Genomic DNA, 27,944 nt, shown 5'->3' with positions numbered 1-27,944 from the left:
GGGGCCCCCTTCATACCACTTCATTGTCCCCTGAACTTAATTGTTATTAATGCTGAAGAGTTAAAGTTGATTATTAATATTTTTAGGATGCATTACTGTTTCAGCCTTTTCAATTCAATTTTATTTATACAGTGCAAACTCACAAGAAACAGGTGCCTCAAGGCACTTTATACTGTAAGGTAAAGACCCCACAATAATTACAGAGAAAGCTCAACAGTCATCTTAATCTTAAAAATAGAGAAGGTGTTTGTATCCTGAATCCAAACTGGGGGCCTTCAGTCTCTGCCTCCCACAAGTAAGCCAGCAGTCTGAGAGCAAAGTGCTCTATTGGAGTGATACTGTAACATGAGCCAGTGAAGAGAAGCCAATATGGGAGAAATCTGCTCTCTTTCTAGTCCCTGTCAGTACTCTAGCTGCAGCATTTTGGATCAACTGAAGGCTTTTCAGTGAGCTTTTAGGACAGCCTGATATAATGAATTACAATAGTCCAACCTAAAAGTAATAAATGCATGAATTAGTTTTCAGCATCAGTTTGAGAGAGAAATACTAGTGTAGCCTACTCCTTAAGTTAGTGTTGTTACAAGTGTACAAATCTGGACAGTTAGAATAGTCTCTTCTTTCTTTTAGGAAATTGGCATATGTAAAAAAAATTTCATGACAAATGTGGGTGAGCTTGGGGCCCCCTGGTGGTCAGGGGGCCATATGCAGCTGCATATGTCGCCTATGCCTCGGGCCGGTTCTGCCTACAGCTTGTTGTTGCATTGTTGTTACAGAGGATGTGGAGGCTACAGCAGCGAACATGTCTGTGATCTTTACACATTTTGTAGAATCTACAGCGACACTCTTCTATTTCTTCGCACGTAACTTCTCTGCACCTCCTTTCTGCCGCTTCGGTTTATCTATATTGCCTCTCCTTTAACATACCCGCTCAACAGTGAAACTACTATCAGGGGCCACCATGCAGAGAAAGGGTGGGGCCACTTTCATCCTATATCCTGATTGGTTCAGTCCACTGTCTATATTGAAGATGGGCCAATGGACCACCCCCTCTAAATAAATAAATAAAAAATCCAGCAGCATCGACCCCTGAGGACTCTCGGCCCACTCAAGGAAAATTTTAAGCCTTGTCAACCATTAATATCTACGCTGCAGATTTCTTTTCACATTTACAAATTTTACTGCAGACACGGACACACAGATCAAAATACAGATTGCGATGCACACGCATGGATTCCGTTACAGATTCACTTACGCACACACAAATCTCCACACAGATCGCGATGGACACACGGATTCATTTACGGACACACAAAGGTTTTGCTACAATAACAGCCCCATAATTAAGCACATATTTAACATGTTCTTTACCGTGCTTTAATGTTTAACTTGTACCAAGTGTAATAAAGTTTACTAATGAAAATTATGTTGTGCAAAAAAAAAAAAAAAATGCACTTCAGAAATCTGATAATAGCAAAAGCCTGGCATACCTGTTGGTACCTGTTCTTTGAAATGTAACTAAAGAAAAAGATAATTAAAGTGAAAAACTAGTGCTTGGAAATAAAATTTAGACTTTGCCCAGCAAAACACAGGAAGACTAAACAAGAAAAGACAGTAAAAACACCTTCATCCAGTGACGTGCGGTGAGGGTCGTGACTGGTGAGGCACTGACGTCATCACATCAGATTTACAAACATATAGCTTATTCACCATTTGATTGGCAACAGTTGTTTTGTTTAACATTAACATAGTCTGAAGCAAACCTTTTAGCTCCGGTGTTGGTCTTCCTTTAATTATTATCTTCTGCTTCGATTGAAAGTCCAGTTTAGAAAATTCTTTCAGTTGACTTATGTAATCTTCCATGTTGAACATAAGGCCAAGCAACAGGAAAAACTAACTGGCCTTGCTAACTGTTTATGGTAGCTTGCCGCCGAGGAGTCGTAGAGTCCCTGGGATCACCAGCGCCCCCTACCATGAGGCACGAGAACTGCGTGCCTCACCTAGTGTCTCTTCGCAGCAGTTTCATGATCGCTCAACACAAGAATGCATTACACACACATACAGTTGTTAATGAAAAAAAACAAAAAAAAAAAAACTGTGCATTATATACACCAGCTAAAATATAGAAATTTAGTTCATATAGTAAAAGTGTTAGAACATTTTAATAGCCACATGCAAAGGGAAAGTAATCCGGTCTCACTGCATAGCATGCCAGCACAGTTAGTAGTCATTGGCAATGACTATACTGAGCCGCACCACGGATTGCGCAATCCGTGGTGCGGCTCGCCGGGCTGGTGCCTCACCGTTCGTCTCTTAGTATTTGACCGGCAAATGCGAAAATTCAGCGATTTTGAAAAAACTAATCTAAAAATGGTGTAGTTAAATGGAAAAGAACTTTAAAATACAAATCACTGAATGAATATAACCATTTAATTTATTTTTTAATTTTATATTTCCACGATGACAGGTGAGGCCGTGCCTCACCTGCCTCCCCTGACTGCACGTCACTGCCTTCATCCTATCAGCAGACGGTCTGACCTCTCCAAAGGTGGATGTAGATCTGAGCAGAAGTCTGTCCTGCAGCTATACTGATGTTCCTTTATGATGTCACACCTGGGAGAATTCCAAAGTTCTATTCATTTTCATACAATCACTCACTGATCCTGAAAGAGCAGTAACTTAACAACAAACCCTCATGGCCTCATCCTCACTGTTTTGAGGATGAGGCCCTGTCAGACCGTTTGCTCATTTTGCACTGCAGCAGTGGTCACAGTGATCTAAGCAGGTCAAGGTTTTTTTGGGGGGGTTTTTTTTGCCATACAAATAATCTGATCTTTAAAAAGACCTTGGGAAAAATCTTGAGTCTGCCACACTTTTCCTGGAGTGGATGGATTAAATGTTTAGCTTGTTATCTGGACATCATCCTAAACATTTTACCCACAGTAATAAACAGAACCAAATGAAAAATGACACTTATGAAAACACATTTTCGTCCAGTTTGTTTTATTATCATTATTATTATTTACAACAAGAAAATGCTCTTTCCCAGGCTGTGGTGACAGCTACAACTGGAACAGTAAATAATCATACAGGTGAAAAGAAGGGACTTTGAAGTCTTTGATGCCCTCGGGACTGACTCTCGGGACTCAGCCGCTGTCTCAGGTTCTGAAACTTGTTCATTAGTAACTCTCAAACTTAGCAATAAAAAAAGTGTTTTAAGGAAGAGCTGCATTTTTAATCCACATATGTTTGAACACTGACAATTTTGGAAAAGTTGGCTGATTACAAAAACATATTTGGGTTATAATGATATGAATACGCACTCAGCTGCCACATTGCTAGGTACATGTGTTTAACTGCTCATTAAATGAAGAAAACGAGGACAGGCTGGACGGGCGTCAGCAACACTGACTTGACTTGACTTTTGCATTGGTAACATTTATCTGTGCATTAGTAACATTTATCTGTGCACTGGTAACATTTATCTGCGTACTGGTAACAATTATCTCTGTATTGGTAACTATGCACTGGTAACAATTATCTATGCATTGGTAATTATGCACTGGCAACATTTATCTGTGCTCATGCCAGTTTGCTCACGTCTTACGATCATAAAACTTATACATATGTAAATTATATCAAATAACATTTTTTCTTGCCCTCCTCTGAGTTTTTATGGATCTGTCAGGTTTCCAATATGTTTCCCCCCCAATAGGAAACTCATTCCTACGCCCCTGGGTGCAGGGTTTCAGACGATCTCTTTTTCTCTCAGGTCACGTAATGATGTGGCGAATACAACATAAAATACAAGATCTCCAACTCCTATACATTTACCAATAACATAAAACATTTGTGGCCTCTCAAGAACACATCCACTGGTCTCCTTCACTGCATTTCTTATGATGCTTTTAAACCAATAGATATAGGCACATTTAAGTTTAGGTCTGTGTAAATTATTCCATGTTTGAGGTGCATAATAAGAAAATGCAATTTTCCCCAGATCTGTCAGACCTCTAGATGTGTCACTATGTGACAAAGATCAAATCTTCTCAAACTAGTTTTACTGGCCCCCAAAGTCATCAGATCTATAGAGCAGCTTTAGGATGTGGTGGAAGAGGAGACTTGGATCATGAATGTGCATCCAAATCTATTCATTTATACCTTTTCACATTTCATCTCCCATGTTTGCTAAGCACTGAAATGTATAAGGTAGATGAGGCCAACAATGACTCAACACAATCATATGTTCACTTCTGTGGTGGCTGTAGCTTAGGAGGTAGAGCAGGTCACCCACTAACTGGAAGGTTGGTAGTTTGAGTCTTGGATACTCCAGTCTACATGCCAAAGTGTCCTTCCACTTTGGCATGCTGGCAACTTGGGATGCTGAATCCCAAGTTGATGTATTTATTGGAGTGTGAATGTTAAAATGAAATCACTGGGTGAATGAGACATGTTGTTGAAATAACCAGCCCATTTACCATTCTTATTCATGACCAAGTACCTCGTGCGCATTCCCAAATAAAACTTATGATACTGTGAATGACAGACTAAACAAAAACAATGAAGAACTATGAGTCTTAGAAGTGTGGTGTGCATAGAATATAGAAAGCATAAATAGAAAATGCCATATAAAGATTTAAAATATAATATTGCATTTAAACACTGACCTGTCCTTCAAAGTCAATAGACAGAGTTGAAGGTCAAAGTGATAATGCTATATAGAGCTATTTAAAACTGTTTCTTACAGCCATTGTTTGTATTGACAACATAACAGCATAGGAAATGATATGTGGGTAAATATCTAAATATCACGTTACTTTGGAACTCTGACATCTTCCTCAAGGTCAAATAAGGTCAAACTTTCATAAAATGTCTTATTTTAAAAACTATGCTTAAAAATTTCGCTGCCTCTGTTTGTACTGGAAACATTTAGGAAATGATACTGGTATATGGGAATTCTAAATATCAGATTATAGTTTGCATCCAAATATGTCACATTTGATCTCTGATCTCACTTTTACATTTCACATCTGCCTTTCTTTCAAGTTTACCCCCAAATGAGTCATTTTTACTTCACTACAAACTTATTAAAGGGTGGCTGTGGCTTTCCAATGCACCTATTGGAATATGAATGTGTGTGTGGATGTTAGATAGTAAGCACTTGGTTGTAGAAGGAAGCGCTTGCATGAATGGGTGTGAATGGGTAAATGCAAACATGTTGTATAAAGCACTTTGAGAGTAGAGTAGAAAAGTGCTATATAAGAACTAGTCCATTTACCATTTAAAGTATGGTTATAAAGAAAACAAAATACAATACTATTTCCTTAAAAATAAATACTGCCCAGAGAGTGAGGTGCCTTGGTGAAGGTTCGCACTTTTGCGGTGCTTCTTGTTTGTGTCATTTCACTCAGATTTTATCAGCTTATAGTTTAAGTTCTAAAACTCTGCAGTTGTTGTTTTTAAATGTGTTAAACAAACTGGACTTTTGCCATGATAATTTGGTCAGCCGCAATGAAAATCTGATGCTGTGAACAGCTAACCCTACATAAACAGCAGGTCTGGTGGTTTATATGAACAGAGTTGCTTGAGATAATGTCCCAGCCTGAATTATTGTCACACTCCATACTGTGTAACTATACATATTTATATGTGTGTATATGCATGTATATGTTTATGCATCTATGTGCACTGCTCAAAAAATTAAAAGCACACTTTTTAAATCAGATTATATAATCAAGTCAGTTAAACCTCTGGGGTATTGATCTGGTCAGTTAAGTAGCAGTGGGGGTTGTTATCAGTTTTAGCTGTTTTGGTGTTAATGAAATAAACAAGTCCACTATAGGGGCAACAATGAGACAACCCCAAAAACAGAAATGGTTTTATAGGTGGAGGCCACTGACATATTTCCCTCCTAATCTTTTGTTTTTTTTCACTAATTTGCATTTGGTTAGGGTCAGTGTCACTGCTGGCATCATAAGGGGACACCTGTGCTGAGGTTGCACAGGTGGTCTAACTCCTTCAGGATGGCACATCAGTAAGGTTTGCTGTGCCTCGCAGCACAGTCTCAAGAGCATGGAGGAGATCCCAGGAGACAGGCAGTTACTCTAGGAGTGCTGGACAGGGCCACAGAAGGCCCTTAACCCATTAACAGGACTGGTATCTGTTCATTTGGAAAGGAGGGACAGGCACTGCCAGAGCTACAAAATGATCTCCAGCAGGCCACTGATGTGAATGTCTCTCACCAAACAATCAGAAATAGACTTCATGAGGGTGGCCTGATGTGCTCTAGTGGGCCACTGCCTGGCACTCTGGAGCCCGACTGGCTTTTGTCATAAAATACCAGAACTGGGAGGCCCACTACTGGCACCCTGTGCTTTTCACAGATGAGAGCAGGTTCACCCTGAGCACATGTGACAGATGTGCAAGGGTCTGGAGAAGCCGTGTAGAACGTTATGCTGCCTGTAACATCGTTCAGCATGACTGGTTTGGTGGTGGGTCCGTGATGGTCTGGGGAGGCATATCCATGCAGGACATACAGACCTCTACAGGCTAGGCAACAACACCCTGACTGCCATTAGGTATCAGGATGAAATCCTTGGACTGACTGTCAGACCGTTTTCTGTTGCAGTGAGTCCTGGGTTCCTCCTGGTGTTTTGAAAAATGTTTCTTTCATTGTCTTTAAGCCACATTTACATGTGATTTTGGCCTATACAAATAAAACTAACATGACTTGAGAAGAATACACAGAATTTATTTTATTTCAATGTGTTTGACAGATGACTTACAGCAAAGAAACATTGTTTATTTGGCACAAATACATTACTTTCCATACCCATTGTGAATCCTAATTTTCAACATTCTTATACTTATGGTAGCAGTGCCTAATGATTTAATATTTCTTTTTAATTTTCTTTACGGCATCTAACACCATTTCATACTGTTTTGGATAAAATGTAACATGTCGATGGGGATAGTAAGAAAGCAAAAGACCTGGATTTTTTTAAACACAGAATCATAAAGACAATCATCTTATAGTTAAGATACAATTACATTTAGCAAATAGTGAAAGAACAAAAAAAAAAAGGTCTAGATTATAACTGTAGAGCAGAGAGTGCGCCACCATTTATGACAGCCTTAGCTCACTTTTACAGGCTTTACTTCTTGCTTTGTTTGACCAGTTGTTCCACTTCCTTCATGAAGCGCAGGCAGAGCTCATCCTGCCATGGCAGGGCAACACACTGCACCGCCACAGGCAGACCCTCGCCTCCACTCACTGCCTGAACACAAGAACACATCCCTGTCACTTACTGCACAGCAGCTGGACCCACCACAGTCGTCTCCCTCCACCTACTGACAAACTGTGGAACATTTATTGCAGTTTGTGTATAACTGCAGAGCCAGAGGAGTGGTCACAAGGAGTCAAATGACAACCATCCAAAAAATGATACAAAACCTCTACAAATATTGGAGTCACAATAGTCTGATCTGGTTCAATTCTTGGGTCTGTGTAGGATGGATTTACACATCTGTTTTCCAGGGCTTGTTGTTTCATAATCATACCCACCACCACACTGAAAATCTGCCCATGCACAAATGAACTCAGTTCAATGATGTGAAGTTATATTAAGAAAAGTGAAAGACTTTTTTCAATTTTTTAAAAATAAAATGCTAGAAAAACTGCTGGTTACAACTTGCATGTAAAGGAGAACTTGGATTTCTTGGTCAAAGGGATTTCTTGATCAGTCAAGAAAACAATCAAGGACTTTTCATTTTTTTAGATAATACTCAGAAGCTGAGATGAGCCCTTGTGTTTTCTCAGTACAGCTATTACACAACTGATATATTGTGAAAACACACTTCAAAATGATCCTCTTTCTAACCTGACTTAAATAAAACAAAAGCACATACAATAAATTTTCAGAATACGATGATATGCTTCACAAAGCAGTTACTCACCAGGCCTGTAAAGTAGAGTTATTGCATTATATTAATTGCCATTTTGGTACTTTACAGGTTTATTACATATGAGCAGTCAAAAGACATGAAATGCAGGAGAAGCAGGTGAACAGATTTATTTCCCTTTAATCCAAAAAGTAAACTTTCATATGGTATTCTATATTTATTATATTAAAAGTGAAATCATTCAAGTCTAATTTGGTTTAACTTTGATTATAACCTACAGCTTATGAAAATCTGAAATCTAGCATCTCAGATTATTAGAATCTTTAATTTCAGCTTAAATACTGGTGGCTGGTGCATCAAGAGCCACCACACATGCACTTGCTACCCATGTCTGTATGGGTTCTCTCTAGGTACACCAGCTTCCTCACACATGCATGGAGTTAGGTTAATTGGTGATACTAAATTGACCATAGGTGCGAATGTAAACGTGAATGATTGTCTGTTTCTATGTGTTACCCCTGTGAAAGATTGGTAACCTGTCCAGGGTGTACCCTGCCTCATGCCCTATGACAGCTGGGATAGGCTCCAGTACCCCCACCCCTCCATTACCTCTTTAAAGAGCTTGTCCCACTTGTCCTGATAATAGCCCTTATAGTGCCTGAGTTCCTCTTCATCCTCTGCAGTCACTGTAGAAACAGTGACTACACCCGCAGGAAAATTAAGGAAATTGTAGAGCATTGTGTAACTGAGAGCAGCTGAAATAACAGAAAATAAAAATAGATTATAGTTGATGAAAACTAACATGAAAAGAATATGAAAACAAACTCTTTAACCATTACACATTGTGTGAACATATGATTTAGTTAATAAACCAAGCCTCCATATATCTGTCTATATGACTTAATCAAGTAATGTCTGGAGACAGTTGCCCCCCCACACACACGCACACATAACACACATCCACACCTACCTGTAGTTTAACTTCATTTACAGATATGAAGAACATCATTACAGAGGAAACTTGAAAAATGAAATTTTCTCTTTGTAGTTACTGCATTCATTTGCATTTAATAGTTTAAAACTGTAATTACTTTAATGTCAGTTTCCTCAGAATTAATGCTTAATAGTAGATTATTTATTGACTGTCACAGTAGGCGGAACTGTGTGTGTGAGGTGGAATCAGGAGCAGGCAGTCATAAATTAACAAAAATAAGGTGAACAGTATTACACTAACAAGACAAAGGAAGCAAAACTAAACACAAACCACATGGGACAAGGAACTGTCAAATTAGAACAGGAAGAGAGAAGGCAGAAAACAGACGCAAACTTGACACCACACAGGGAGACAGACACACTGAGGAAAACAGACACAAGAGACTTGACACAAAAGGGGACATTAAGGAGAAAAAAAAAACACAGGGAGAACTAAAGTCTAAAGCAGGTGTTTGTAGGTTTAGATCTTCTCTCTGTCTCAAGGCACCATCTGACCTCTGTATGACCTCTGTTCCTTTTGTACACCATATATGATCACTCCTGTGCTGTTCTACTAATTCACAGACAGTTCTCACAACAGCATCAAGATTCCTCTTGAACTCTGTCAGCATTGCCCCATAAAATTACACAGACATGGCATGTCCAGTTTCAGTTTCAAGATTCCTTAAACCACTGTTTTTCTTGATTTTGTCCCAGATTGGTAGATCTAAAATTCATCACAACAGACAACATTCAAATTTGATCCAGAACAGCCTTAATGTACAAAAGAATTGTAGCACCTGTACAATTGTATGAAATATATTCATTTATATGTATTTTGTATCACTTTAGGAAAAAGCTAGCAAGTTTTATGTTAAAAGAACAAGAATTTAGGGTATTTTTACTGTTGTCAAATCTGGCACACTATTTCTAACTTGTAAATCTTTAAATATCCAACAGTTAATCTAAGGATTATAGTGTGGTAAAGACAATGTAGTAGGACAATATAGTTTTTGGTGTTCAGTATACCATACTTGAAATTTTGCCACAGTAATGGAAGCTGTAGGCTGGGCCGATTATGGGGCACAGCAGCACGTCAATGTTGCAGCTCCTCCACTGCGCTATTGTCTCATGAATGTAGTCCTAAAAAAAACACAGGAAATTTTAGTTTCCCCTTTATATTTTCATACATGACCATGCATCATTAGCTGAAAGCTAATAGTACCTCAACAGCAGCATGTTGCTTCCACAAATCTGGAACAGATCTAAAAACAAAGCAGTGTTTCATCATTATTCCTATCAGAGGTATTATTACTCAGCCCTGGAGGGAGGAAAGAGATTTTGTTTTTGGTATGTTTGTTTGTTTACAGTGATTCATACTGAATTTGCAAAAAAGATGGCCAGTGACCCCTACATCACCTGATTAAATATTTTTGCCATAACTGGGTCAAGGGAAAAAAAAAATCCTTTTTTTATTCCTCTGGAGTCAATGGATGTGTCAAAGTGTCCAAATGACATTGTCAGCTCAAGATGATGCAGCAGGAGTCTCTCTTTCAACTTGTGTGCAGACTTAAAACTATGTAGCAGTTTTTAAATTGTGTTGATACACCAAGTAAAATCAGAGCTTAATTTTAATCAAATAAATATATGCAAATGTGTGGCATTTGGTTGTGGGAATTACAGGGCAAAAGACAGTTTTGGAAAATTCAGGGTTCTAGCCAGTGGTTGATTGCCCGACGCTGCGCTATACTGGGAATTTTTGCTATCAGAACTCTTGAATCACTGAAATTAGCAAGTGGGAGCACACCCTGCATACTCCACCCCATCCACCAAACTCAGGTTTTTTTTCCCCCTCTGGCTAGATCACTGCACTATATTATTATTCCACAGTAATTTGCAATGTACCACCGGGCATGGCCAGTTTTGTTCACAACGTGCACACACGATCTCACAACAGTCCTGTTCATGCTTGATTTCATGCCTACAGAAAACAAAATGGCAACCAGCATGAATGTGAGGGGAAAGAAGCTAATTAGCATTAGCTTGCTAATGCCACCCCGCTAAATGCACTGGGCAGATTTTTTTTTTTTTCTGGTTAGAACCCTGAAATTACAACTTAGATTTATATTTTAAGTTATGAAGATAGTTTGTTAAACATCTTCACAGTAACAACTAACTTTTTTCTTGTTGTATTTTATGTTTCTTGTGTGATATTAGGTCGAGTGTGTTAATACAGTATGTTAAAAGGAAAAAAATAACTGTACAGTCGCACAGGTGAGGTTGTGCTGAAAAAAATTATAACAAACACAGTAAAGTAAACAGTTTTTAAGGTAAAGTCAAAAGTAGTCAAAAATGACCAATTATTCCCTACATTCCCAGATTCCGATGTTATTCCCAGATGTTTGGTATACAGTTGTAGAGAGCCAAGATCTGATCTACAGTCTGTATTTGCAGGCTACTTGAATTTAACATGGGAAACTCCATTTAATGCATATTTTCACCATATCTCAGCTGAAAAATAGAGCACTGCTCTATTTCTTCAAAACAGCCAAGCTAAAAAGACACATCCTCCTTGTTTATTGCAGAAAGAAGCATATCACTATTGTCTATGGACATGTAACATTTGATTGGGGTATGATCCGGATATGCGAATATATGACAACTTTTGACTATCAATCCAATCACTCAATTCCCCTATTATCTCCCACCAAACAAATCGTGTATTTTTTCATTATAAGAGATAAAGCTTTTACAAAAAATTTAAATGACCATAAAATGAAATGTTCTTTAGCTCAAATTTTTAAACTTTGGAAAATTGTGGACATGGACAATAGGACATATGTGTTATCTCGGTGATCCAGTGTTTGGAGAGTGACCTAATTGTAAGACAGTAAACGTTCAAATCAGCTAAAATATCTGCTGGGGGTGAGGTTTGTTGTGCCAAGCGCCACTTGTATGAAAATGTAAAAAAGAATCAAGGACAAATGACCAGTTTCAATAATAATTTCTCACCTAAGTCCACAAAGAGCATTCATGTTGGCAGAACCACGAGGAGACTGCAACAAAAAGCATAGTATGTAAAACATCAATAACAAAAAAAAACATTATTCAGGCACATCACAAAAGATTTATCAGTTCTAACTGTCAAACTCATTTTGAAACCAATGCCTGAATTTTTATGCATTTGTCACAGAATGAGAGAGCTCACCACAGGTTTGAGCAGGAATGAAAGGATTTTCTTCAGCCAATTAGGGAGACCATAAGTAAAAACCTGAGTTTTTAGACAAGGGTCCACAGGTCCCCCCTTCCTGAAATGGAAGAGATCATTGGCACACAAGAAAGTAGTCTGTTCAGAGACAACAAATTAAGACTTACTGTAATAATTTCTAAAAGCTCTAAGAGGCACAACATCACCATGGACCAAAAGCAATGGCAACATGGTGAAGGTTAGTGGTTAGTACAGAAAAAAAAAGGAGATCTCTAGGCATTAGATGATGAATTTAATAAGAAACGATTAAGTGAACTATTAAATGGAACAACTCACAATTTTTGTAGCAGGGTGGTAGCTCCATCTGCATACAAACTCTTTATTATTAGTTCAGGCATAATTTGATTTATCTTCAGTGGACGGTAAGGGACCAACTAAAGACACAAATGACAACATTAAGGACATATGGCTCATATCACTGAAGTTGACAGTGGTTATAGTGTGGAGGTGTAGTCTTACTGTGTGGCCTGCTTGCTCTAACAGAGCTTTGACCTCTCTGATGCCTCGGGCCATGCTTGGAGATGGTTGCATGTTGCCATCACTTTCAAAATAACCAATCCTTAGAGGTTTGGAACTTCTGTATATCTACGGGTGAGGCATTCCCAATTTGGAGTCAGTTAAACAGCTTGGAACTCATGGATAATGTTGAATACAAGGTTAAGGCTTTATGGATTATCTCAAATCTTCATTGAAGGGTGAGATGTGTTTAAACAGCATACAGATTAATTTGCAGGTATTAACACTGAAAAACTACTACAAAATCTAACCAACTCAACAAATCCAAAACAAATCAACAACATGTAATTTCTTGCTATTTTATGTCTTTACATAAATGAAAACCATTCTGTGGACCTAACATTTGCTGCATAGCAACCCTTGTAAAACTAATCTATTTTATTTATAGAGAGAAAACCAATAATCAGATGAACCCCTATGAGCAAACACATGGGAAGGAAAAACTGCCTTTTAACAGGAAAAAAACTCCAACAGAACCAAGCTTAGGGAGGGGCAGTCATCTGCTACAGCTGGTTGGGGGAGAGGGGAGGGAGGCAGGACAAAGTACACGCTGTGGAAGAGAGCTGGATATTAATAATAAATAATGATTAAATGCAGAGTGGTGTATAAACAGAGAGGGTGAAAAGAGGTGGGTGAAGAAGACACAGTGCATGATGGAAAGCCCCCAGCAGCCAAGGCCTCTTGCAGGGTAACTAAGGGAGGGTTCAGGGTCACCTGATCCAGCCCTGAGGTTTGTCAAAAACTTTTAAGCCTAATCCAAACTGGGAGCTGGTTCAGTAGAAGAGTGGCCTGAAAGCTGAAGGCTCTACCTTCCATTCTACTCTAGGAACCACAAGTAAACCAGCAGTCTGAGAGTGAAGTGCTCTATTTGGGGTATCATGGTACTGTGAGGTCTTAAAGATAAGATGGGGCCTGATTATTCAAGACCTTGTTTGTGACAATTCTGGTTCTGGATTTAATAGGGAGCCAATGAAGAGAAGTCAATATGGGAGAAACATGCTCTCTCTTTCTAGTACTCTTGCTGCAGCATTTTGGATCAACTGAAGGCATTCCAGGGAGTTTTTAGGACAACCTAATAGTAATGAATTACAATAGTAGCCTATAAGTAATAAACACATGAATTATCTTTTCAACTTCACACTGAAACAGGATGTTTCTAATTTTAGAGACATTGCGCAAATTCAACAAAGTAGACCTACATATTTGTTAAATATATGCATTTAAGGGCATATCCTGGTCAAAAAGATACAAAGATTTTTCACAGTGTTACTGGAGGTGTATGGTTGTCATAGTCCTGGGCCATTGGCCCGGTGTTTTTGTGTTCCTGTGAAGTTCTGTTCTTTGTTGTTTTGCTAGTTGTGTTTCTTAGTTTTCTCGTTACAGTTTAGATTCTCAGTTTGTTGTTTTGTATTCTGATTTTGGTTAAAGTTATTTGTGTTATTTTGGTTTCCTTTCGTTCTTGTCTTGTCTTCCCTTCAGTTTTTCCTCTGTTCTTTGTTGTGTTGTCGTCTGTCCCTCCCTCCCCTAGCTGTGTGTTCCACTGTTTAGTGCCCCCCCCCCCCCCCCCCCCTTTCTACTAGACTTGGTGTTTTGTCTTTTAGCCTTGGTTGAGATTCAGTTTTGTATTTTGAGTTTTGTACCTTTGAGCCTTCCAGCAAATAAAGCTGTTTTGAGTTCAGCTCTGTTTCATGTCCTGCATTTGGGTCCAACCCTTCCTGCCATACAGCCTAACCGTGACAATGGTTAGACACCATGTTTTAAGATTTTTACGGAGGAGTACTAAAACCTCAGTTTGATCTGAATTTAGAAGCAGGATTTTGGAGGTCATCTAGGCCTTCACGTCTTTAAGATATTTCTGCAGTTTAACTAATTGACGTGTTTCATGTGGCTTTATGGATAGATAAAGCTGGGTATCATTCAGTTCAATTTTATTTGTATAGCGCCAAATCACAACAAACAGTCACCTCAAGTTGCTTTGTATTGTAAGGTAAAGACCCTACAATAATTACACAGAAAACCCAACAGTCAAAACAACCCCTATGGGCAAGCATTTGGCGACAGTGGGAAGGAAAAACTCCCTTTTAACCTCCAGCAGAACCAGGCTCAGGCAGTCATCTGCTGCGACCGGCTGGGGCTGAGGGGAGAGAGACAGGACAAGAGACATACTGTGGAAGAGAGCCAGAGACTAATAATTACTAATGATTAAATGCAGAGGGGAGTATAAACCCTCAAGCTTGATCAAAAAGGAAAGTTTTAAGTCTAATCTTAAAACTAGAGAGGTTATAGATACTTGCAACTTAGACATTATCTCCAGAATCATAGTGAATGGCAGAAAATTTCAACAGATATGACCAAGACTGAAGAAATTCTATTATCAATAGCAAAAGGTGAACCAAAATAAGGCCTGATCTCAAAACTATATATAAGCCTGCAATATGAATCCAATGTTAATAATAAGGAAATTAAGGAGAAGTGGGAATTGGAGGCTAATATAATATTAGCAGATGAGGATTGGGAAGAAACATTCAGCTCTGGACACAAATTAACTAACAGCCCGACATGGAGGGAATTTGACTGGAAAGTTAAGTATGTCTGTGTAGATTCTCAGTTATCCAGGTCATAGTAGTCTCTGGAGCTTGAAAAAAGGCGACTGGACTTCTTTTTGTTTCTTGAAGACGTTTCACCTCTCATCCGAAAGGCTTCTTCAGTTCTCAACCAAATGGTGGAGAGACCCAGGTATTTAAACCCCTGTGGGCGTAGTCCCCTGGAGGTGGTTATGACCCTCTATTGATCATGTGCTTGAACACATGTGCCCAGGTGTGAAGGGGGCGTGGGTCATATTTAATCAGTGGTTTCAGTTGAAACCAACTTAGGACTCCGCTCCATTGTTTCCTGTGGCCTATTGAGGTCACTGGAACAAAGGTGTGAATGGGGGTTGAGACGTCTGGGAAGGGAGCTCAGGACAGCACTGTAAGCGGGGGAAAGTTGGTGACGTAATCCACCTCCTCTGTTCAATGATGGTTGTTCACAGTGGACATAGATGGCTTCTTTCACTCCTCTTTCAAACCATCTGTTTTCCCTGTCCAAAATGTGGACATTGGCATCCTCAAAAGAGTGCCCTTTTTCCTTCAGATGCAGATGTACTGCTGAATCTTGTCCTGTCGAAGTGGCTCTTCTATGTTGTGCCATTCGTTTGTGAAGAGGCTGTTTGGTTTCACCAATGTAGAGGTCCGAGCACTCTTCACTGCACTGAACAGCATACACTACATCGCTGATCTTGTGTTTGGCGGGTTTGTCCTTGGGATGAACCAGTTTTTGTCTTAGGGTGTGACTTGGTTTGAAGCATACTGAGATGTCATGCTTGGAGAAAATTCTTCTGAGTTTCTCTGACAAGCCTGACACATATGGGATGACAATGTTGTTCCTCTTGTCCTTCCCATTCTCTGTAGTTTGTGTTTGGCCTTCATTCCTGTGCATCTTAGCTGATTTGATGAAGGCCCAGTTGGGGTAACCGCATGTTTTGAGGGCTTTCTTAATGTGTGTGTGTTCCTTATGCTTCCCTTCTGCCTTAGAGGGAACACTTTCCGCACGGTGTTGTAGGGTCCTGATCACCCCAAGTTTGTGTTCCAGAGGGTGGTGGGAGTCAAAGAGGAGATACTGGTCTGTGTGTGTGGGCTTCCGGTAAACTTCAATGTTGAGGCTTCCATCTTCCTCGATAAGCACCGCACAGTCCAGGAATGGTAACTTGTTATCTCTGGTGTCCTCCCTGGTAAAACGTATGTATTTATCCACTGAGTTGATGTGACGAGTGAAGGCTTCTACTTCTCGGGTTTTGATTTTGACCCAGGTGTCATCTACATATCTGTACCAGTGGCTAGGTGCCGTCCCTTTGAAAGAACCAAGAGCTTTACTTTCCACTTCCTCCATGTAAAGGTTGGCTACAATGGGAGACACTGGGGAGCCCATGGCACATCCATGCTTCTGTCTGTAGAATCCATCATTGTATTTAAAATATGTTGTGGTAAGGCAGAGATCTAAAAGTGCACAAATCTGATCTGGGGTGAAGCTGGTTCTGTTCAGTAAGGAATCGTCTTCCTGTAGTCGTCTTCTGACGGTCTCCACTGCCTCAGTTGTAGGTATGCAAGTGAAAAGTGAAACCACATCAAAGGACACCATGGTTTCATCTGGATCCAGTACAAGATTCCGGACCTTGTTAGTAAAATCTGTAGAGTTTTCAATGTGGTGGGGTGTGATGCCAACAAGCGGTGATAAGATGGTGGCGAGGTGTTTGGAAATGTTGTAGGTGACCGAGTTTATACTGCTGATAATGGGTCGAAGTGGGACTCCTTCTTTGTGGATCTTTGGGAGTCCATAAATGCATGGAGTGGCTTCTCCAGGGTACAGGCGGTAGTAAGTGGGGCGGTCAATGGCTTTTTCCTTTTCAAGTTGTTGCAGGCAGCAAACAACTTTTTTCTTGTAGTTGCTTGTGGGACTACAGGAACCACCTTCGTTTCAACTTGAGATGCAGACAGTCCAGACTGGTTCCCAAGAGTTTGCACCTTGGGTCCACAGTAAAAGGACATAGAGCTGACCAAATTCTATGGAGAGCACAGAACCACCTTTTGAGTGAAAGGATAAGACAGGTCCATTTCACCATAGATGCACTCCAGAACAAAATCCACCAGACTCAGCAGAAACTCTCATCACTCTTACCTCACACCATCGCAGAAGAAGTTTCTACATTTGTGGACAAAGCCCAGCTCGCACAACACATCAAAGGCAAGGAAAGACAACTACGTAAATTTCAAACCCTGCAAACCAAGGCATACCATTCATCTGTTAACAAACAGGACGACACGATAAGCAATGGAAACCAAGGAAAGTGGGTGAAGAACCTATCAGACAGGGTCCTCACCAAACCAGAAGAAAATGTGCTAGCCAAAGGACTCAACTTTGCCATAGCCCCACAACAGCTTCCTATAGTAGACCTCATCACAGCAACAGAAACCGCTATAAGAAATAACAAACTTTCTCATCCTGTAGCAGAACAGATCAGGATGAAAGTTTCAGCCACTCTCGCCAGTGCAAGACTTCCTCCATCCAACCTCACCATTCAGGAGAAGAAGGCCATCACAGCCCTAAGCAAGGATCAAAACATCACCATACTGCCAGCCGACAAGGGGAGGTGCACGGTTGTGCTGAATTCATCGGATTACCACAACAAAATTACTACACTCCTCAGTGACAACAATACTTATGAGGTCTTGAGACGTGATCCCACAAGCAACTACAAGAAAAAAGTTGTTTGCTGCCTGCAACAACTTGAAAAGGAAAAAGCCATTGACCGCCCCACTTACTACCGCCTGTACCCTGGAGAAGCCACTCCATGCATTTATGGACTCCCAAAGATCCACAAAGAAGGAGTCCCACTTCGACCCATTATCAGCAGTATAAACTCGGTCACCTACAACATTTCCAAACACCTCGCCACCATCTTATCACCGCTTGTTGGCATCACACCCCACCACATTGAAAACTCTACAGATTTTACTAACAAGGTCCGGAATCTTGTACTGGATCCAGATGAAACCATGGTGTCCTTTGATGTGGTTTCACTTTTCACTTGCATACCTACAACTGAGGCAGTGGAGACCGTCAGAAGACGACTACAGGAAGACGATTCCTTACTGAACAGAACCAGCTTCACCCCAGATCAGATTTGTGCACTTTTAGATCTCTGCCTTACCACAACATATTTTAAATACAATGATGGATTCTACAGACAGAAGCATGGATGTGCCATGGGCTCCCCAGTGTCTCCCATTGTAGCCAACCTTTACATGGAGGAAGTGGAAAGTAAAGCTCTTGGTTCTTTCAAAGGGACGGCCCCTAGCCACTGGTACAGATATGTAGATGACACCTGGGTCAAAATCAAAACCCGAGAAGTAGAAGCCTTCCCTCGTCACATTAACTCAGTGGATAAATACATACGTTTTACCAGGGAGGACACCAGAGATAACAAGTTACCATTCCTGGACTGTGCGGTGCTTATCGAGGAAGATGGAAGCCTCAACATTGAAGTTTACCGGAAGCCCACACACACAGACCAGTATCTCCTCTTTGACTCCCACCACCCTCTGGAACACAAACTTGGGGTGATCAGGACCCTACAACACCGTGCGGAAAGTGTTCCCTCTAAGGCAGAAGGGAAGCATAAGGAACACACACACATTAAGAAAGCCCTCAAAACATGCGGTTACCCCAACTGGGCCTTCATCAAATCAGCTAAGATGCACAGGAATGAAGGCCAAACACAAACTACAGAGAATGGGAAGGACAAGAGGAACAACATTGTCATCCCATATGTGTCAGGCTTGTCAGAGAAACTCAGAAGAATTTTCTCCAAGCATGACATCTCAGTATGCTTCAAACCAAGTCACACCCTAAGACAAAAACTGGTTCATCCCAAGGACAAACCCGCCAAACACAAGATCAGCGATGTAGTGTATGCTGTTCAGTGCAGTGAAGAGTGCTCGGACCTCTACATTGGTGAAACCAAACAGCCTCTTCACAAACGAATGGCACAACATAGAAGAGCCACTTCGACAGGACAAGATTCAGCAGTACATCTGCATCTGAAGGAAAAAGGGCACTCTTTTGAGGATGCCAATGTCCACATTTTGGACAGGGAAAACAGATGGTTTGAAAGAGGAGTGAAAGAAGCCATCTATGTCCACTGTGAACAACCATCATTGAACAGAGGAGGTGGATTACGTCACCAACTTTCCCCCGCTTACAGTGCTGTCCTGAGCTCCCTTCCCAGACGTCTCAACCCCCATTCACACCTTTGTTCCAGTGACCTCAATAGGCCACAGGAAACAATGGAGCGGAGTCCTAAGTTGGTTTCAACTGAAACCACTGATTAAATATGACCCACGCCCCCTTCACACCTGGGCACATGTGTTCAAGCACATGATCAATAGAGGGTCATAACCACCTCCAGGGGACTACGCCCACAGGGGTTTAAATACCTGGGTCTCTCCACCATTTGGTTGAGAACTGAAGAAGCCTTTCGGATGAGAGGTGAAACGTCTTCAAGAAACAAAAAGAAGTCCAGTCGCCTTTTTTCAAGCTCCAGAGACTGGAAAGTTAAGATGCGTTACTTTAACCCTCCAGTTATCACATCTAAATATGGTAAAACATCTCGGCTTTGTTGGAGAAATTGTGGAAAGGTGGGGAATTTTACCCATATATTTTGGGATTGCCCGAAGGTGGTCGAGTTTTGGAAAAATGTGCAAACAGATATAAAAAGTATTTTAGGTATTTATTTAGATCTGGATACATCTGTATATATTTTAGGAATAATCCCCTCGGACAAGATCGACAAAGACAATAAATACTTGATCAGAGTTTTGTTTCTGATTGCGAAGAAGTGTATAACATATGCTTGGTTAAGGCCACAAACTCCCAGTATTACACAGTGGAGAGACAGAATTTATAAAGTCTATATTATGGAAAAAACAACATCAAGACTACAACTTAAGATGGAGACCTTTGAAACAAAGTGGAGACCTATAACTAAATTCATACTGTAACCTTGACACCTCCATTTATTTATTTATGTATTTTTTTATTTATTTACTTATGTACCCTTCAAATTTATTTTGTATTATTATTATTGTGTACTTTTATTACTTTAATCTGTATTTTCATTATGTCTACTGTAGTCCCTGTCACTGAAATTATTGTGATTTATATATCCATGGATGTTGTTAATGAATATAGGTTTCTCTTAATGGGGCTAACATATATTTGAAGGAAATGTATCCCTGTTGGACTTGTCTCCTCCATCATTAATCCCTGGATAACTTTTGACAGAGCCGGAATTAAACAGCCTGTTTGCTTGGTGTAGGTGAAATGTCTAAAACGGTCTGCGTAAATAAGATGTTAAGATGTGAAATGTGAGATGTGACAAGGGTAGACATGTGTATGTGTTGATATAAAATTGTTGTTGAAAATAAAAAGTTCAAAAAAAAAAAAAACTAGAGAGGAAGTCTGTCTCCCAAATCCAAACTGGAAGCTGGTTCCACAGAAGAGGGGCCTGAAAGCTGAAGGCTCTGCCTCCCAGTCTGGGAGCAAAGTGATCTATTGGGGTGACATGGTACTATAAGGTCTTTAAAATGAGATGGGGCCTGATTATTATAGACCTTGTATGTGAGAAAAAAAAATTTAAATTCTCTTCTAGATATAACAGGGAGCCAATGAAGAGAAGCTAATATGGGAGAAATATGCTCTCTCTTGCAGCATTTTGGATCAGCTGAAGGCTTTTCAGGGAACCTTTAGGACAGCCTGATAATAATGAATTAAAATAATCTAGCCTAGAAGTAATAAATGAATGAATTAGCTTTTCAGCATCACTTTGAGACAGGATGTTCCTAATTTTATAAATATTGCGCAAACTGCGAGTATTAGAATATATAGATCTAGAATACAATTACAAAAAATGATCAACAGATGATATGAATCCCACAGTACAAGACACACCTCCATATTAAAAGGTAATGGTGGAACAGTGGGGTCCAAAGAAAACATGTGGTCACAAAGAAGTGCCTGCATGCACAGAGCCAAACTATCCACATCTCTTGCCATGGGTCCAGGAGATGAGAGCACTAGTTTAATAAGAAACAAATCAGAGAACCAAATGATCCAAACAGTGTGTGCAATATTGCTAGACAGTGGTTATGTAACTTTTATACTTATGTGTTAGTTGGCATGTTCCTTACCTGCCTTTTGCCCTCTATAAATTGGACGAAGCCCCTGTAAACTGGTGTTAACAGATAAAGTTAAAACCTTAACTCATCACTGTGCAACAATTTTCCATCAAACCGACTGAATAAGACCCACCTCAGTCGACCTGCTGTTGGCTTGAAACCGCAGATCCCACAGAATGAGGCAGGAATACGGATACTGCCACCTAAATCACTGCCTATGCCAAGCAGGGAGCCTCCTCCCCCAATGAGAGCCCCCTCCCCACCAGATGAACCTCCAGAGGTCCTCTGGGAGTTATGGGGATTCGCAGTTTGCCCATAAATAGGATTACTACAGTCATAGCTGAAGATGGACAAAGAAACACAAATAGATAATGAGCCTTTACATAATATGTACACTTGGGTAAAGACAACTGAATGAAAGCACATAATTAATTGTTGTATGTTTTTTTTTTTGTTTTGTTATGTGACTCATTGATAGATTTACCTAAAAAGGCCTTGGGGCAAGTTGGTTTTCACAAAGGGAATAGCTCCTTGTTTCTTCAGAACTTCAACAAGCACGCTGTCCTTTTCAGCAGGCTGATCCAGGTTAATGACCACACCACAAGAACAGTCATGATTCTTGTGGTGTGAAAAAAGAAAAAAAAAAAGGGGAAAAAAATGGGAGAAGATAAGGGTCTGTCAAAGACCTGAGGTGTTATCAGTTCCCTGAGGACTTTACATCCATATTTGGAAAGCCTTTAAGTGTAATTGCCATTTATTTGCATTGCATAATGTTTATAATACCTTAAATGCAACATTTTCTTTGATGCTCACTGGAACTCCATACAAGAGACCTTCCTTGTTGGAGCCAACAGTTTTCAGTTGGTCCAAGCTCTCCAGCAAAATTTCAGTGCAGCAGTTCAGCTTTTTGTTTACATTCAGAGTCTGTTGGAAAGGAAACAAGCACAGACAGGTTCAGATTAATGAAAGTGATGTTAATTTTTAAGCACTTTAAAAAATAGGAAAATCTTGTTGAAAACACACAAATATTTGGGTAATAAAATCCATAGAAGGCCTGTACAGTATGTTACCTTTTACTGTAATAAGACACAATTCTGTATAATAAAAAATTTGTTGGTACACAACGCTAGATTAAAAAAAAAAAAAAAAAAGCACTGTGTACCAAAAATGATTTCTTCATAGACAAATGTCATAAATAAACAACATTGAGACAAGACTGGAAAATGAAATTAAATGGATTCTTTTGTGTTTAAGGTGGCTTTTTGTGTATTTTACCTATTATGAAATATTTGTGTTATGTTAGGCAGCGAGATTTTGTGTCATGCTGGATACTGAACCTTTTCCATGTAAGAGTGAAGCACATCCTCAGGGCTCAGTGAGCCTTCCTTGAGTTGCTTTGCCAGCTCAGACAGGGACAGATCCATGATGAAAGCGGAGTCAGTCATCGGATGCTAGAGGACCAGTGACACACACCCACCCAGAATTGTTATGTCATAAAAGTTTATAGAGCAGCAACAAATAAATAAAGCCATATTGGTTCACAGATTCAGGATTCCATCTTTGCCCGTGTTCCTACTCCCGTCCTAGTTTAACAAAAGACAGCTTCATAGTTTTTGCACAATGCTGACAATCAGTTATAGAGAGCACTGTAAACATACAGATAGGTGAACCATCTTAAATGTCTTGGTAACTTATTAGACAACTATGTCCCAGCAGAATGACCTTTGTATACGTCAGTTCTACCTAGATTCTGTTAATCTGTAAATTTTTAGCAAACTTCCAAAAGGTTTTCTCTCATTTGGTCACTGATAATGCTGATAACTTTCCGTGTTGGTACAGAACCTGCCATACTGTAAATGTTCAACTGGGTCTGCTCCCCTCAGGATATAAATGTTTGATTATTCCCAGTGAGAGTTACAAAACTCAGGTTAGTATTCTAGGGTTAATGGTACTTGACACACCTTTGGTTTGTTTTGCAGTGATCCTTCCCCAGCAGAGGAGACATTGCAAGCATAATACCTAATGAGCCTTCACATCTTCAATGGCTGAGGTTTATTTCATTTGTTACCTATTTGTACCAAGAAATAAGCACACAACAGGTTGTCATATGCTGCATTTTGACTTGATGGTATTTTTTTTTTCCCATTAACCTGCTAGATTTGCCAAACCTGTTATAACCTGTTAATGATAATAATAATGGTCAATAATATTGTTCAAAAATATTGGTGAAGATTCAGAAAGTATACCATGAGTGCAGACTCATCCGTTTTACTGAAACATAGTTGAATCAAAACATCTTAAACTCTAATGTGGAGCTACCTGGTTTCACCCCCATACAGTCACTCAGAGATGCTAAAGCCAGTGGCAAGAAAAAAGGTTGGGATCTGGCTTTATTTGTGAACCACAGATGGTGCAACCATGCACATATCACTGTCAAGGAGAAGATGCGTTTTCCTGATATTGAATTGTTGGCAGTTAGTATGCGACCATATTATGTACCAAGAGAATTCAGTCATATTGTACTGTTCTCTCTATGTGTTGTACTTCCTGAGCATGAACATAGATAAACAGCCAGCCAAACTCCTTTTCTGGAGCCAGGAAAGTGAGCATACTTGCTCCTTTAATGACTTCATACATAACAGTCACACTGAACTGACATCCATGAACTGGAGTGAAAATAAAAAGGTACACATTTTTAAAAAAAAACAAAAAAACTCTCAATATAACTGTCATATAATCTACAGTTAAGCACTAACACAGCAGACAGCAAAGTAAGTATCATCTAGTTATATAATGTGAGATTCACACAAAAGTGGAGGTAACAGGTAAGCACACATGTATCATTGACTCTGAGACTACAACATGTCAACCATTATATTCACTATATTCACTATATAAACCCAATGCAGTATTTGGGATGTGGTCACGGCTGTGGCGTGCAAAATAGAGCATGAGTCTCATTGACTTTTTTTGATCAGGATTATGTCAAGAATGCTGAAACAAATTTTCATGCATTTCAGAGAAACTAATTCTGTGGACCATCATACAAATTTTCATTTTCTTCTGTAGGGGGCGCTATTGCACCTATAGCCTTGAATCCGTAGATATGGGTTCAGCCTGAGTTTGTACATGAGTGATTACATTTTTAGGCTGATTGGGCATAGCATGTGCGAATGAGTGCACACACAATTTTGTGGCAATGGAGAAAAACGAAGGCCAAATTCATCGGCCTGGTGTGTCAAGGCCATTGAATATTCTACAAAGCCATGAAAAACTTGATGGGCTACTTGTCTAGATGATCTGGAGCCATTTTGGTCTCACCGGGTGAAATGCCCTAGGAGGAGATGATTTAAATAGCAGGCCTGAAAATGGCAAAAATTGACACCTTCAATTGAAAATGGCTGACTTCCTGTAGGGTTTCGGGTATGGGTCCAAGAGACTTTTTTGTACATCTTAGGATGTTACATGAGCCTGCACAATTTCAGATATGTAAATAAAATGTAGCCCCGTGGCTATGGAAAAAAACATGGTATTTTATCATATTTCCAGGTCCCACTAGGTGGCGCTCTAACACTTAGGGACTTTATGCATATCATTGTGTTCAGGGTAGGAGGCTTATCAAGCCACTAAAGTTTGACGCAGATTGGGCAATGTGGCTTTGAGTTACTGCCATTTTTGTCTTCTTGTTGAAACATTGAACTTTGCCATCCTGTCAGGGTCACGCCCTTTGGCAAAAACCCACAGTTTTGAAAACAATGTAAGGCCAACTCCTTAAGGCTTTCCAGGGGCAATCTGAGATGGTTCTGCTCAACCACCTTGGAGCTGTACATCAAAGTGTAAAACATGGCATTTCCTATACTCACTAAGTGGCGCTGCAACTATCATTAAATATTGTCATATTCTGTTCAGGGCTGAACCCTTCTCATAATGTAGAAGTTTGGTCCAGATCAATGACAATTAAAATTTCATGGTGAATGATCAAAATTCACCATTTCACCACAACCACATCCCTTCAATGAAAACTCACCAGTTTCACAATTTGTCTGTTGTCTGTTGTTTTGTTGACTATGACCAAATATGAAATAGAGCCCATCAAGAACCGAGGAGTAGTTAGAAAAAAGGACAAGGGCTGGAAATTGCAATAATTGTCTAATTAATTCAAAAAGGCAGACTTCCGGTGGGGTGGAGGGTATCGCTACAGGATGATTTTTTTGTGCGTCTTGACATGTTACGTGTGTGCCAAAGTTCATACATGTACATGAATCACAGCTCAGGGGTTCATCTTTAGGTGGTGCTACAGAGCCATTCTGGAAGGGCCCTACCCAAAACCATTAAAATACGTAAATTTTCACCAGACCGGACGCATCTGCAACATTTCATGAGTTTAGGCCCTCAAACAGACAATTAATTTGTGCAAAAAATAAGTAAGGGATGTTACAAAACATCTGTGTCATCCAGGTCATAGTAGTCTCAGGAGCTTGAAAAAGGCAACTGGACTTCTTTAGGTTTCTTCAAGATGTTTCACCTCTCATCTGAAAGGTTTCTTCAGTTCTCAAACCAAAGGGTGAAGAGACCCAGGTAAATAAACCCCAGTGGGGGCTGTCCCCTGGAGGTAGTTGTGATCATGTGCATAGACACATGCGCCAAGGTGTAAAAGAAGTCATTAATAGGTTGACTTGTTGCTACCCGCATATACAGAGGGGAATCTCTGAACACAGAGCACAGAGGTGGCACAAATCCCCTGGAAGTACAACTTCTAGGACACATAATTAGCAGGCCTCGGTAGACTTTAATGGCATGTATATGAGCCTTAGTGACTTGCAAATGGCAAAGTAAGAACCAGGAATAAGAAATGCTAAAATCATCAAAATCAGATAATAGAAGACAAGACCTTTGGATGATAGGGTCAGCATAAACACTATGAAAGCATGATCCATCCTGCCTTGTATAAACCAGTTCAGGCTGGTGGTAGTGGTGTTGTATTGATGTCAGGGACATTTTCTTAAAACACTTTGGGTCCCTTAGTATCAACTGAGCATCATTTAAACACCACAGTCAACCACGTCAATCCCTTTATGACCACAGCACACCCATCTCCTGATGGCTGCTTCCAGCAAGATAATGCACTATGTCATAAAGCGCCATTAGAGCACCTTTGGGATGTAATGGAATGGAAGATTCACATCATGGATCTCCACTCAATAAATTTGCAGCAATTGCATGATGCTGTCATGTAACTATGGATTAAAATCTCTCAGGAATCTTTCCGTGAGCTTGTTAAATCTATACCATGATAAATCTAGGAAAATTAAGGCAGTTCCGAAAGCAAAAGGCAGTGCAACCTAGTACCAGGAGGATGTTCCTAATAAAATGGCCAATGAGTGTAAATGCAATAAATAATCCGGAATAGAACTAGATTATTGCTGTGTTTGTCCTGTTAACTTTTATTTTAATGCTCAAGTAAGCGTGTTGACAAAAAAAAAAAAAAAGCTGTCAGTGATTTGGTAAATAATGCCTAAAACTCTGTCAGGTTTGAACTATAAACAGACAAACCATTTACATTTCTCTCTAAACATAACATTAAACAGCTAAAAGTTCAAGGCTCTGAACTCTCACCGACTGTTTGTACCGGAGCACCACCTGCTCTGCCCGCTGTAAGCTCTCCTCTCTCCTGTTTCTGGCTCTCTCGATCTTTTCCTTCGTCTCTCGTTGACTGTTGATCTTTTTTCCCAGCACAACCAGAGCTCCAATACAGCAGGCAGCACAAGTGAGCAGAGCCGCCATCCAGTTCTCCATCTTCATCCCCTTAATGAACTGTTCAATGCTCTGTGTGATTTGCATCTTTGTCCTGTTGCTGCAAACCAGTGTAAATTCAACCAAATACAGTTTAAACCGGTCAGCCTGACCTTTGAGCTGCAAAACAAATTTGTAGCATCAGCATGTAGGTTCACTCACTCCTCCCACTTTAGGACAAACACTGAGATCCACAGGTGCTGGTCATAAAATTAGAATATCATGAAAAAGTTGATTTATTTCAGTAATTCCATTCAAAAAGTGATACTTGTACATTATATTCATTCATTACACACAGACTGATATATTTCAGCTGTTTGTTTCTTTTAATTTTGATGATTATAACTGACAACTAATGAAAACCCCCAAATTCAGTATCTCAGAAAATTAGAATATTATGAAAAGGTTTAAAATTGAAGTCTCCTGGTGCCACACTCTAATCAGCTAATTAACTCATAACAACTGCAAAGGCCTTTAAATAGTCTCTCAGTCTAGTTCTGTAGGCTACACAATCATGGGGAAGACTGCTGGCTTGACAGTTGTAAAAAAGACGACCTTTGACAGCTTGCACAAGGAGGGCAAGATACAAAAGGTCATTGCTAAAGAGGCTGGCTGTTCACAGAGCTCTGTGTCCAAGCACATTAATAGAGAGGTGAAGGGAAGGAAAAGATGTGGTAGAAAAAAAGTGTACAAGCAATAGGGATAACTGCACCCTGGAGAGGATT

The 27,944-nt window shown here is 40.0% G+C and overlaps 1 protein-coding gene across 1 annotated transcript; it reads right to left on the bottom strand.

Annotated features, from left to right (window-relative positions):
- Nucleotides 1-6,806: 6,806 nt before the first annotated feature.
- LOC115779181 (vitamin D3 hydroxylase-associated protein-like) lies at nucleotides 6,807-27,325 on the bottom strand. Its single transcript, XM_030727698.1, has 15 exons — nucleotides 27,043-27,325; nucleotides 22,764-22,877; nucleotides 22,210-22,350; nucleotides 21,911-22,044; nucleotides 21,560-21,766; nucleotides 21,439-21,479; nucleotides 21,200-21,324; nucleotides 12,599-12,724; nucleotides 12,416-12,513; nucleotides 12,080-12,179; nucleotides 11,884-11,927; nucleotides 10,097-10,136; nucleotides 9,906-10,014; nucleotides 8,509-8,654; nucleotides 6,807-7,274 (listed from the first exon to the last, which is right to left on the bottom strand). Exons 1-15 carry the CDS (start codon nucleotides 27,265-27,267, stop codon nucleotides 7,152-7,154), a joined length of 1,773 nt encoding a protein of 590 aa, XP_030583558.1. The 5' UTR covers nucleotides 27,268-27,325; the 3' UTR covers nucleotides 6,807-7,151.
- Nucleotides 27,326-27,944: the final 619 nt, after the last annotated feature.

This window comes from Archocentrus centrarchus, chromosome 4 (assembly GCF_007364275.1).
Source record: "Archocentrus centrarchus isolate MPI-CPG fArcCen1 chromosome 4, fArcCen1, whole genome shotgun sequence".
Taxonomy (NCBI): Eukaryota; Metazoa; Chordata; class Actinopteri; order Cichliformes; family Cichlidae; genus Archocentrus; species Archocentrus centrarchus.
This window is presented reverse-complemented; position numbering and strand designations above follow the sequence as displayed.